The 12,396-nt window shown below is 42.7% G+C and overlaps 2 protein-coding genes across 3 annotated transcripts in view; both read right to left on the bottom strand.

Annotated features, from left to right (window-relative positions):
• Positions 1-4,015: 4,015 nt before the first annotated feature.
• LOC118410472 (transcription factor 21-like) lies at positions 4,016-6,819 on the bottom strand. The gene is made up of 2 exons (XM_035812210.1): positions 5,945-6,819; positions 4,016-5,022 (listed from the first exon to the last, which is right to left on the bottom strand). Exons 1-2 carry the CDS (start codon positions 6,365-6,367, stop codon positions 4,900-4,902), a joined length of 546 nt encoding a protein of 181 aa, XP_035668103.1. The 5' UTR covers positions 6,368-6,819; the 3' UTR covers positions 4,016-4,899.
• Positions 6,820-10,889: 4,070 nt separating this feature from the next.
• LOC118410279 (transcription factor 21-like) overlaps positions 10,890-12,396 on the bottom strand; it is a 5,606-nt gene continuing 4,099 nt past the window's right edge. For both annotated transcript variants that reach the window (XM_035811839.1, XM_035811840.1), the window contains exon 3: positions 10,890-11,380. In XM_035811839.1, the coding sequence (XP_035667732.1) occupies positions 11,231-11,380 (150 nt within the window). In that variant the 3' untranslated portion in view covers positions 10,890-11,230. The remainder of the gene's footprint in view (positions 11,381-12,396) is intronic.

The raw sequence follows: 12,396 nt of genomic DNA, 5'->3' as shown, positions 1-12,396 counted from the left end.
TCGATGTCAGTGTAGACCTGGTTATGGAGCAATGTTGGAGAGGATCCGTCGGAGTGATAAATTCTTCTGACACGACACTACTTGAGTTGCAGCCTTTTTTGCGCAGTCTGACATGTTCCCTGTCACTTATTCAATAAGATTTGAATCATTAACAGAGGGCACTAAGATCAGTTATATAATATAACACTACAGTCTAACGATACGCCACCGTGATGATAATGAGAACATTTCATTGACGCAAGATTGCGACTTATAGGACCAATTATCTGTGTGATGTCAAAGCGTTTTTACAAATAATGAATAAACGTTTTCTTTGTCATGTACCGATTAATGTCGACTCGATCACGAACGTTTGTAAAAGTTGAAGATCACTACCCCCATGTCAGACATCATCTGGGTCAATTTGTAACCTTTTGTTCTTGGTAAGATAGCTGACTTGTTTAATTGGTCAAGTCGGAATTGGCTAATTAGGACTATTGCGGGCCATTTTTGCAGCTGGAATGTCACGGTCAATGGCGGCCAGAACAGGTGGAGACCATTAGGCGTGATCGGAACAGATAGGGAGGATTGTCGGGCTCTCTCCGCGCCTCGGGTTATCAAGTGTGCGGCGAGTTGTCGGCTGGTGGGAGCTCCGGAGGCACCGGCCACATACAGGATACCCGCGTGAATGGACCGAAGCCGAGCGTACATGGCAGGAAGAATTACAGCAACCGTGAACAGATACTATAGCCTGGTCTACAAATCTATTGTACTATAGCCTGGTGTCCAAACATGTTGTACTATAGCCTGGTATCCAAACCTGTTGTACGTGTAGCTACCGTACACTGCGCAAGCGGCGCACACACGGCAACTATAATTACAATAGGTTTGTATACCAGGATACAGATATTATCATGAGCACTGCCAGTATTTCAAATATACTTACCACACCCCTCCCCTTTCAAGACCATGACAAGAAGTAAACACTTAAAGTGCGACATTTGTTTCGGTGCGCAAGTTCCATTATAGACATCACAGGAGGCGCTTGTTATTACAATGGTGACTTTGCTCCGATGATAACCGTTGAAAAAACGGCAGCAATAAGACGGTAGCAATCAGAAAACAGGGCGTAATCAAAGAAAAATGACACTATTCAAAAGGATTTTTATTCGAACTAGTAAGACCGGCAAAGTCAGAAGGTGCCGAAATAACCTCCAATGCAGATAGAAAGTCAAAATATCAGTTCCTTTTTTCTTTGCCATGTCATAATTATAATTAAGGAGTACTGTGCGCTTTCTATGCCATCGTACTTAGCTAAGCCCATCCTTGCTTGTCTTGGTGAGATTTAAGCCTCCATCACAAATCTGCCAGGTTGCACCAGTGGATCCATTTCACGCGTTGTAATTTTTCTGAAATAAATAGCCCTCTGTATCCAACAATGATCAGCTTTTCAAACTGACGTAATGAAAAAGTCATATCATGTCCGATGTAACATAGAGACACATTGTATCCTGCGCAATGTTTAATATCTAAATTCCCCATTCCCCATAGTATTTTCATTCTATTGCCACGTACCACATTGGAGGTGACATCTGAGGCACCTGTAGGAGTTCTAGTCGGAGGGAGTCTGTACGATCTGTACGATGTCAGGGACTTACGAACGAAAACGTGCTCAGAATTTTCAAACTAAATGTCATCCGATATCATAAAGTGCACTATGAAGATATGACAATAGTTCTACTGCTGAATACATTTAGTCACTCACATAGGTCAAATGTGAACCTGGCACAACAATTACACGAAACAAAATTTAGTACTTGGACCCATGCTGTAAACATCGATGAGTTTTAATACATGTAATATACGCCACTATGTGGAACACAAATCGCATCACAGTGAGCCCATCTACAGATAACATGGCTAACAATAACAAGCGGTGTGGAGGATAAACAAAGGACGAATTACATGGAAGTTTACACAACTGGGATCTTGGTGGATTCCTAATCCGAAAATTGAAGAGAAGAAAATGTGAAGAGTAGAGTGTCATCCCTTAACAATAATTCAAAAGATGCCTTCTTAGCAACAGGCATGGTAGTTTAGACGCACCCAGGTCTAGTTATCTTTCGGAGAGTGCCGAAACCTTGAACTACGGCTGCTTTTCTCGTTTATATTCAGACTGAATCGTTTTGTCTAGTCTGGCAACTACATGCAACTATGATAGGTGCTCTGCGAGTGTTACAAACATGTACACTTTGCACAACTAGCACGCCATGCATGGAATCAGAACTCAACTCACCCAAACAAGACTTTCCTTAAAAGTTTTCTATTCCTGTTTCTTCAAGAAATGGTTTATTTTCAGAAATAACAAAGGATATGAAGAGTAAACACATGTGAAGCGCGCGCTGAGGGATCGTATCGAGACAGCAGTATCGCAGCAGTACCCGAGTGCCCCGACCTCGTCTGTTTGGTGGTCGCGTTGAAACGCCAGGCTGGCGCGGGATGCCATATATCTAGTGACCCTTCTCTTCTGTTTATAGTTTTCCTTGGTGGTACCCGTGTATACAATCAAAACTGTAAAAGACTTACCACACGTCTGGTTTGTTTCCTGCAGCGACACCCTCGTTCGGGCACAACCTCGATTCTTTTAAGGTATGAATTTGGGATCAGTTTAACTGAACAGATATTTAGGTGTTTCGAGTGTACCAAGTAGTGTTTGGCTTAAGATGAGGCAAGACGTTATTCAAGTTGTTCGATAATCTAGGAATGCTGGTATCACTTCATGTGATATAATTTCACGGTCATCAAACAACTATATTGCAGATGGTTGATACACGTATGGAACAACAACACGTATCACTTTCTCTATTAACACGACAAACAGATCCCGGGCCGGGTCATGAAAAACGAGAGCACACGACAGAAAGAACCTCAAACTTACATGAATAAAGAACATTTTACAGTTAGGGAAGAAACTAGGGTTTAATTTGTAACAGAAGGCAGAAGTGATTTGTAGGTTTCTGGATGTAGTTTTACCGTGATTGAATGAGATCCTATCGCCGTGCGGGCCGCCCTCAGCTCACGGGTGGTTCACTATGGGGGAGGAGCACTTCAAATTGACCCCAAACTGCAAATGTGTTCATGATTAACCTCTGCACGCTGCGAGGTGGACAAACATCGATTTAGTTCAGCCCCAGGATGGATACAAAGCGGATACATGTGCATCTCTGGGGCACGGAACAAGACCTAGTAAAAAGACCAGTTGATGTGCAGTGGTCGGTTGAAATTCGTATGATGCTTCTGGTCGGTTCAAATGCTGATTGGGTTTCGTGTGCCTCCATTTTGTTATATTGTACGGTAGTCATAAGTTTTAGCGCTTAAAAGACGATTGCAGCCAGAACTGACGCGATGTCACTCTTAATCCTCCTTAGTTAAACGTAATTATTGTACTGAATATCTGAATCGGGATAGAAGAGAATCTAGGACCTAAGTGTATAGTCCTTTTTATTGTCTTGTAGAAGACGTTTGGGCCGTAATTTGGTTCAACAACGCCGCTTATGAATGTAGTAATACATGAATTTAACGCTTACGAACTTCACTTAGACTCTCCCAAATCGGTTTGCTGCGAGCCAAGTACCGGTCTCGTGGAAGACTGCTGAAATAATCTTCATCTTGAACGGCTGAATCAGTGATAAGACGTAATGAGAACTGCATCAATTGTGTTTTTGTCAAATATGTCCAAGACTGCTACTATTACTACTACTACTACTACTACTACTACTTCTACTACTACTTCTACTACTACTACGACTCCAAGTCCCGTACTCCTAATATAAGTAGTAGTAGAAGTAGTAGTAGTAGTAGTAGTAGTAGTAGTAGTAGTAGTAGTAGTAGTAGTAGTAGTAGTAGTAGTAGTACACTAAAGGAACAGGCAATATGGACTACCACACAACGACGGACTGGACAGATATACAGATATATCCTGTACTGGAAAAGGTAGACAGCATCAATAGCATACCCTTTGGTGATCAGAACATCATCTCCTTTACTATAACCTTGGTGCCATCCTAATTATTTAACAGATGATCCCATACTCCACCCTATTAGATCAACAGTTGGAGATTGAGTATGGGGCTCCGCTAAACTGACTGAGAGGCACATCCCCTTCGCCACGCTGACCGTTTAAATCTACTTTGCTATAAGAAATGGGTTTCTCCGAGGAATTGCCAACGAATTTCTTCAAAGAAGAGCGAATACGAATTCAATTAAACATTCTGTACAAAGAATCATATCCTGGCGATCTGACGGCATATTTCCATTTTCAATCAATAACGAACTTGTTGTTGTTTCTGACAGCACGATTTTTTATTCAGCAATGCGATACCCTGTAGATTACCAACCTTACAGAGCGCAGGGCCAACAAAAACAAACACGGTTATTTCTTAACATCCGAAAAAGTGCAGACTAATATAGTATAGCACTTGGAACAAGACGGACATTGTTCTGAATATGGTTTGTATGTACATGTAGATAAGCTATAGATTTCGGATCGATTACCAACATACTAAAACAAAGGTACAAACGTTCACTGTACATCTTTAAAATGATTACCGCCCCACACATAGAGCTTCGTCTCTCGTCATTTCGTACATCTGATACTAGATATATCAAGATATTATTTTTTCTCAGCAAAAAAACTCACAATTTCCTCGTTCCTGGACGGAATACGTTGAAGTAAGGGCAGGAATAATTCTTCTAACACCAAAATGTCAGTCTGAATCTGCTCTGTCCTGTACAAGACTAAAAAAATCGAGCGGGTGAGAGCAGGGACTGGGACGAATCTTTCCTCTTGATAACAGTCATCTCATTCCTGCCCGCTGGGCTGTCTCCCGAAAGATGGCTATTTCTACTGAGAGTTTTAGTTCAGGACGAGACAGAAGCGACCTCAGTTCTTGAGTCCACCGTTTGCGGCGGCCCGAGTGTTCCTATCTCCGGATCCGGCGATGTTGGATCCTGCAGTTTGGCGTTGATCGCGAAAGGCCATGTCTGTTCAACAGAGGAAATATCTAAGTTAAAATACATCGTCATGAAATAGACATACATTCACAATTATCATGAAGCCATGAAGCCATGGAGATGTATGGAGCAATTTTACTAGTTAGACTAAAGGTTCCATAGTTTCTTAACAAATTGCGACAGATAGAATAGTTGATTCTATGATTCGCTACGACAGTGAGTAACCACAAAACGGACAAACATGTCGAGAACACTTTCAAGATGACTCAGGGTCTAATCTTTGTCAGGAGATAACTTCCCACCTCCTAGGTCTGAGTCATAATTGTGTCTGACATAGAGTTTTTTTTCTGAAATTTTTTTTGATGATTTTTCGTGATGCCTGTGTTAAATTGATTGACACGGTGAAGATGGTCGGCGTGATTGCAGCATATTAACGGTATGTATGTTTTTGTAACGGTCCCGGCCGTATCACAGTTTGTGATCGAACCATCGTGGCGTCTCTCCAAAACATTGTTAAGGGTGATTTAGACGACATTGTCAGAGTGGATTTGGCATTGTTCTGCTATATACTGATATCATCGCACGTGGAAACATTAGAATTATTCCGACTGGATAATTATGAAAAGGAAGTGATGAGATTTATGATCAAGCTACTGTTTACCTAATAGGGTAGCTTGTTCTTTATCAGAATTGTCCGAATAAAAAATTCTACAACTCTTCCAATCTGACTGACACGGACGACAGTCTGACCTAGCTTTACTTAGTCGACATGCTGCGGTACCAGTAATAGTACACTGACTAGCCAAGATTTAGCCTGTAGTATGATGATTCGGAGGTTCTCGCATGCGATCTAACCAGGAAAGATTCATCAACATCCGTTCTCAGGGCTATTCAAACTGGTAATAACAACTGCAGAGTCTGAATAAAATAAGTGAGTCTGACATCTCCTTACCAAACTGACAGGATGAAAAGCCGTGTCTTTCACTTCGTCGTCCTGTAAGACTTTGCTGAGATGCCCTATATACGAAGAGGCGAGTCGAAGTGTATCCAGCTTGGACAGCTTGGTGTCGGCAGGAACCCACGGCAACGTGGTCTTTAGACGGACGAACGCCTTACTCAAGACACGCATCCGCGTCCTTTCCCGTAGGTTCGCCGCTGTCCTCACCTTCGGCGGCTGTTCCTCCTTCCCCCGCTTGCCTCGCTTCCGCCGCCGGCCTTTCTTGGTGGTGCCGGTTCCATCGGGCTCCTGAGAATCGTGGGAACCTTCCTGGGTCGAGCTTTCGGTTTCAACGCTCTCGTTTCCAGAGTCCACGTCGACCGTCTCTACGTCCATACACTCCTCCGGGTCGACGTCGCTAGCCGTTCCCGTCGACATGACTCGACTGGTCCGTGGCTTCCTGTAATTGTGTAAACCAGTCTGAAGGTTCTTACCTCTTATGAAATGTCGTCATACACTTTGGAAAGGTTGACAAATGTCCAGGAACAGGGTGTACTCTGTGTGAGCTGCGAATGTTGCTGAGTACTTCTTCAGTTCCTGCGGAGATGAAACCGTAGCGTTGTTTTTGGAGAGAGCTAATGATCTCCCTTTCTCGATGGTCACGGTGATACCTCCCAGCCGCTCACGAGGAAAGCCGCCTTTCCGTCCCAGAATATGATCCGTGCTTTGGGTGGGAAATATCCTCGAAGCCGGACCTAAATATTAACTCTTACAACCTGGATGTCTCCTATAGATCTGATACACCGGCTCACACGGCTGTTGGTGAACTGGAGTACGGAAGGACATGTGTGGTCTGGCACACAGAGTTGTACAATACTTCAACACATCTCCCTCCTTCTCACCTTATGCAAATGACGGTCAGGAATCTTCCTCCTAATTGGTCAAAGATTCGTCAGTCCCTGTCTGCCAATAGAAGACCGTGATAGCGGTAACACGATGCGGGATGGAAATAATGTCCAATTTGTCAAAACAGTCGAGACTAGACCCCGGGCTAATTCGAGGCAGGCCAGGAAAAAGAAGAGCTCGTGTCAGGAGAAGGTGACAAGACGGATTATCGGCAATTTCCTCCCCGTGTGGCAAACTGTGTGGTAGCCCAGTCGCAAACTATCCCAGTACAAATGTAGCCCCGCGTAGTCCGTTATATCCTGCCCTAACAAAGGTTGCAGATGCTGGGGTAGGAGGGCGTTGCTCCATTGACATTTAGAAAACTGGACACATGACGATCTACATCATCGGATTACATTACCATAGTCCAGTTTCAGCAATGCCATTGGATCTATGATTTATATCATATAGCTTGAAAAGCTGTCCGGATATACTGTACATTCACATCAGGATTTCATTCGTGATGAAATGTTCCTTTTTCTTGATAGCAGAAGCCCCAAATTACAAAACTATCCAGAAGTGAGTACATCGTTACACAAAAGGCATGAAAATCTGGAACTGAGAAAATATACAGTGAATCAATGGTCTAACAGTTTGTTCGAGTCCTGTTGAGCACCTTGCGCCGTATATCTTGTATAAAAAGTGAACGTCATACTGACCCGTTACGATGGGAGATCCAAATTATCCGTAACAAGCTGAGAAACGCGCATGGCAGCTCCCTAAATGGGCGTGAAAATGGGTACGGTGATAGTTAATTAAAGACAACAGGGTGGGGAGGGGGGCCGCCCACACACAGCATTTTTGCTCGTGTTGTTAGTCAAAACAAACCGATGTATGAAATCGTTGGCGATATCAACGAATTACATAGTCCAAGAACCTCAAAGTCTACCTAATACCTCTGAAACGTGCAGCTATAAATTAAAGTAGCCAACAGATTGCCATATCTCCTTCTCATCGACTGACTGGTTGATAGGACCACAAAGAAATCATCCGATACAAAAGAAAGATAAGGCCAAGTCTCTAGTTAATTGATGAATTCGCGGGATGTTTATTTGTGAATCCGTACGACAGAAACAGGCACCGTGAGAGAGATGTGTCCCCCGGGACATGTGTGTATCAGGACCGACCGTCTACCCACACCAGCATGCCATGACCCTAGAGCTGCACCCCTGGTGATAACCCTCTTATCAATATGACTGGTCTGCGCAAGGCTACGTTCAAGTTCAACACTGTCACTGAGCCTAATCTACCATCAACAGAAGATTGATTGTAACTTCTGCGTTCCTACAGCTCGCAAAGTCGGAGCTTAAGTCATCTGAGTGGGGTGTACAGTTGTGTATGTGTTTGTATGGGGGTGACATGATGCATGGAGGTTGTCCTCATTCTTACATAACTACACAAGGCATTTTCACTACTAGTATCGAAATATCTGAATATCAGTACAGTAGAAGCCAGTTAATTGCACAACGGATTACCAGTCCACACACTTCTGTTAACTGCACAGGATTAGAAAATCCCAACTCGGATCGGTCCAGCTGGATAACTTCGCATTATTGCACCACCCGGATAATTAAATTACACCCTGGAAAAGGGCCTTTACTAGCTAGTATGTTCTAACCTTAATCCAGCTGTTGTAAATAATAGAATAGTAAAATTATGAACACATCGATGTCTAACCGTCATGCAAAGACCGAAAGCTGATGATATCACCATAAAATGTTTCCACAAATCTAAGTTATTGCAATGATATGATTGAACAAATATCTTATGAATACGTTTACCAAAAGTGGCTTCATTTCATTGGTTGCTTGCTTTGCTTGGTCTTCTGTGGCCCTCTTAATAGCATGTAAAGCCTTTACCTGGGGTGTGCTACATGTACTTTGGCGGAAGTTTGTACCTTTGTAATAAAGCCTACTAGTAGAACGCGTTTTTCAGGAAATAAATTACGAAACTTAAGAACCTTCTTGTGATATACCAAAATTCCAATTTCCGTTGTTGTGACCGCTTGTGACCGCACACGTCAGAGTCATGTGACCACAGCTTTGTTGATCTCGCGAGAAATTTTGATGTTCGCCTAACATTATGTGTGTATAAGTAGTGTATGTGAGTGTATAGGTGTGCTTTTATTTAGCATTGCAAAATGTTCCTATACCTCATTTTGGTAGACTGAATCTCCTCAGAGGCCTCTCTATGGATATCGCTGTGGAAGTCATTCGTGATCATTCGTACGCACGGTCTTGGTATGTGGTGACTGCTGAATATCATTCCATACATCCTTACGTCTTCCATGCAGTATCTTTCACATTTCTCTATAAACATCTCAGCCTGTACTCTCCAAGCAGAGTATGATTCTTGCTGTTGACATGTTTTAGCTAAAGGCGTTTCTGTTGGACTTTCTATTTTGTCCCATTTCCTTCATTTACGCCTGCCAAACGTTTAACACGGGAAGAATAGGGGACAAAATACGGCGAAAGTACGACAAAAGCGCCTATAGACGTGTTTTATCTATAGGCGTTTTTGTTGGGCTTTCTATTTTGTCCCATTTCCTTAATTTTGCCAGACACGGAAAGAAAAGGGGACAAAAGGCAAAACGATACCGCGACAATAACGACTAAAACATGTCAAACACAGTCGGAGACCTCTGTTTGGAGAGTTCGCCAGTCTCTCCAAGGAATAGTGCCCAACGAAGACTAACCCGTGTGTAGGCCATGGCAACAGAATGGGTTCCAGATTATGGTCCATAATATGGAGCTCCTAGTCTGAACCTATCACACTTTGACCCACTGTACGTTGTGACGTTGATTTGCGGTACCATGACACAGGCCTGCGAACTTGTATCCACCAGAAATCATTAGCCTAGATATAGATCACTTCCAGCTAATGGTTTCGATAAGGTAAGACAAATGATATGATAAGCAATGAGTCGTCTGATATAAACAACGACCATGCAACACAAAAGCAGCTGGTGGCGCCATGGCAAAATTAACAATGTTGATACTTTCTAAGAGTGCATAAGACGGCATGCCTGGGTGCCATCCTAGTTAGTTTACCTAGCTAGTTGGTTATATAGACATACATTGTACATTCTTCGTCTTTCGAAAGATCATTTCAAGCTACTTGTTGTATACTACATGATGTAATGGAATGAACTTGAAACATTCAGAGGTGCAGGTCACTTTTTAACTCAAGACTACATATTGGCGATGGATTATGGGCTTTTTGTACAAGTAGTGCACGTCTGGTATTATATCAGTTACTGTGATAGGTGACATAATATGATGGTGCCGTCTATCTTTAGATATCTTGGCTGTGTCATGTCATTTTGCAATTGAAACTAAAGGGTGCATGTTAAGATGCTGTGCGCTTCATGATACGTGGTTGAAGGTTACATATCCAGGTAATAGCGTACAGAATTTTGAAAAAGTCAGTCATCTCAACTCAGGGGGGATAAATTTTGTAAACGGCCTGACGTCTCAGATAGCATCGGCTATCTTTCGTCATCGACTATAATACAAGTGTGATAAAATGTATAACAGTTTTTCAACGGCTTTGATGTCATCGATTGATCTACAGTCCCATGATTATATTATTTGTAGGTATTTGCCCGGCAAAGATCATGTTCCTATAACTAAGTGATATCGGTGCTTGTCAGTGTTGTTTGATTCATAAGCGATCCTTGGCCCCCTTGTTGAACCTGTATGCGGAGGTCGGGCAGTGGTTGGTGCTGCTCGCCACAACACGGGCGCATCCCGCCGCGCAGCTATGTAAACACGGCCGGGCGGAGAGCGATCAACACACGCTATTGTTACTCTCAAGTGGTCGGTATCGTCAGGTGGGCGAATGTGGGGTTAGGTTCCATGTCTCCACATGGGAACATTGTGCGATACTATTCAAAGTGCGCCCATGTCCTTACCATGTGGATTATGTGATACCAACATTATACAGCAGCTTACATAGCACATTAATTAAATCACCCTTGCCTATTGTACATCGCAGCGATCATTTTCGTGCGCTCTGCCTTGACCTATTTTATAATGCATGCAGTCATATTGACTGGACAAAGTAAAATACGGATTAAACTAAATGAATCACATTTATGTACAAACAGCAAGTTACAAGGGCTGGGCAATTTCAAACCCAAGTGTATAACGTCCCTACAATACCAATAGGTTACATGAAGTAAAAACTGCAATCAAGATATAGGATAGGAAATCTAATAATAATCTATTTTTCGAGAATGCTATGATGATAAAGATTGTAGGTATCAATTTGATAATTTCTTACTTAATTCTAATTGTTTCTCCTGGGATGATATGATACTGTACATGTATTACTGTACGTAAAATTCGAATAATCTTATTTGTTGAACAGCACGGAGTCCATCCCGATCCCGATGTCCGGTCCGTACCGGCAGGGTCCGGACAGGGGCGGCGGCTCGTGCAGGCACAGCGGCGGCTCGGGGAGCAGGTTCTCCTGGACCTTGGTGCTGAACGTGTACGGCCAGGTCTGAAAAGTGTCATCACAACATCTGTGTAAATTACTCTATTCTGCTGATGTTAAGCCCCCTTCACACGATCGAGAGCACGAATGAGCCGGAACGCCGTCAGAATGGAAAATTGTTTTCTATTCCTGGCAATTCGTACTGTATTCTAAACATTCTTACTGCACTCGAGATATTCGTCCCCGTTCTTTTAGCTGGCTCGAAAGTTTTTGACATGTCAAAAACTGTCGAGGTGCATTCGAAGTGGAGAAATATCGAATGGCATTCTAAGTGGATTCTAAGTGGATTCTAACTATTCTAACTGCAGTCTGACCACATTCTGTGGCATTCCAACATTATTCGAAACATTCTTATCTCATTCGATGGAGAACCGAAACGGCAAGCCACTTCGAATCCTGCCCGAATGTGGCCAAAAAAATCTCGAATGCAGTAAGAATTTCTAGAATACACTACGAATTCCCACGAGTAGAAAAGACTTTTCATTCTGACGGCATTCCGGCTCATTCCTTCTCGTGTGAAGGGGATATAAGGTCCATTTGGAAGTCCCACTCGGAATGGCCCCGAATGTGGCACGAATTTTGCAAATACTTCATTCCGACTGGTTCTGCTTGATTCCTACTAATTTGGTTTCAGTGTGAAAGCCCTATTACACACGAGTAAGGGTTGTGTGTAGGTGTAACGGGCTAATGCAATCTGTTACGGGCACAACCTTCATATCTATAGCTATAAACTAGTCATTTGTTTCACATTGATCACATTATCGCATCCGTGTGTAGCCTTGTACTAATCTTGCAATTAGCCTCATGATGGGTTTACAAATAAAGATTCAATTATATCCAGGTAACTCTAGTCTTGACTAATTTAGTTCAGATTTATTAAGTGAAGGTAATGCTATTTGTATCTCTACTTAAGTCATTATACTGTGTAATCATACGATACATTATATTGTAACAAATGTCCATTGTGTTTGTCTTTTATGGCATCAGAAGAGAAGGGGATTCACCGGAACACTTCACATCCC

Source organism: Branchiostoma floridae, chromosome 2 (genome assembly GCF_000003815.2).
Source record: "Branchiostoma floridae strain S238N-H82 chromosome 2, Bfl_VNyyK, whole genome shotgun sequence".
Lineage (NCBI taxonomy): Eukaryota > Metazoa > Chordata > Leptocardii > Amphioxiformes > Branchiostomatidae > Branchiostoma > Branchiostoma floridae.
Note: the sequence above shows the minus strand (reverse complement) of the source record. Positions and strands in the feature narration are given on the sequence as shown.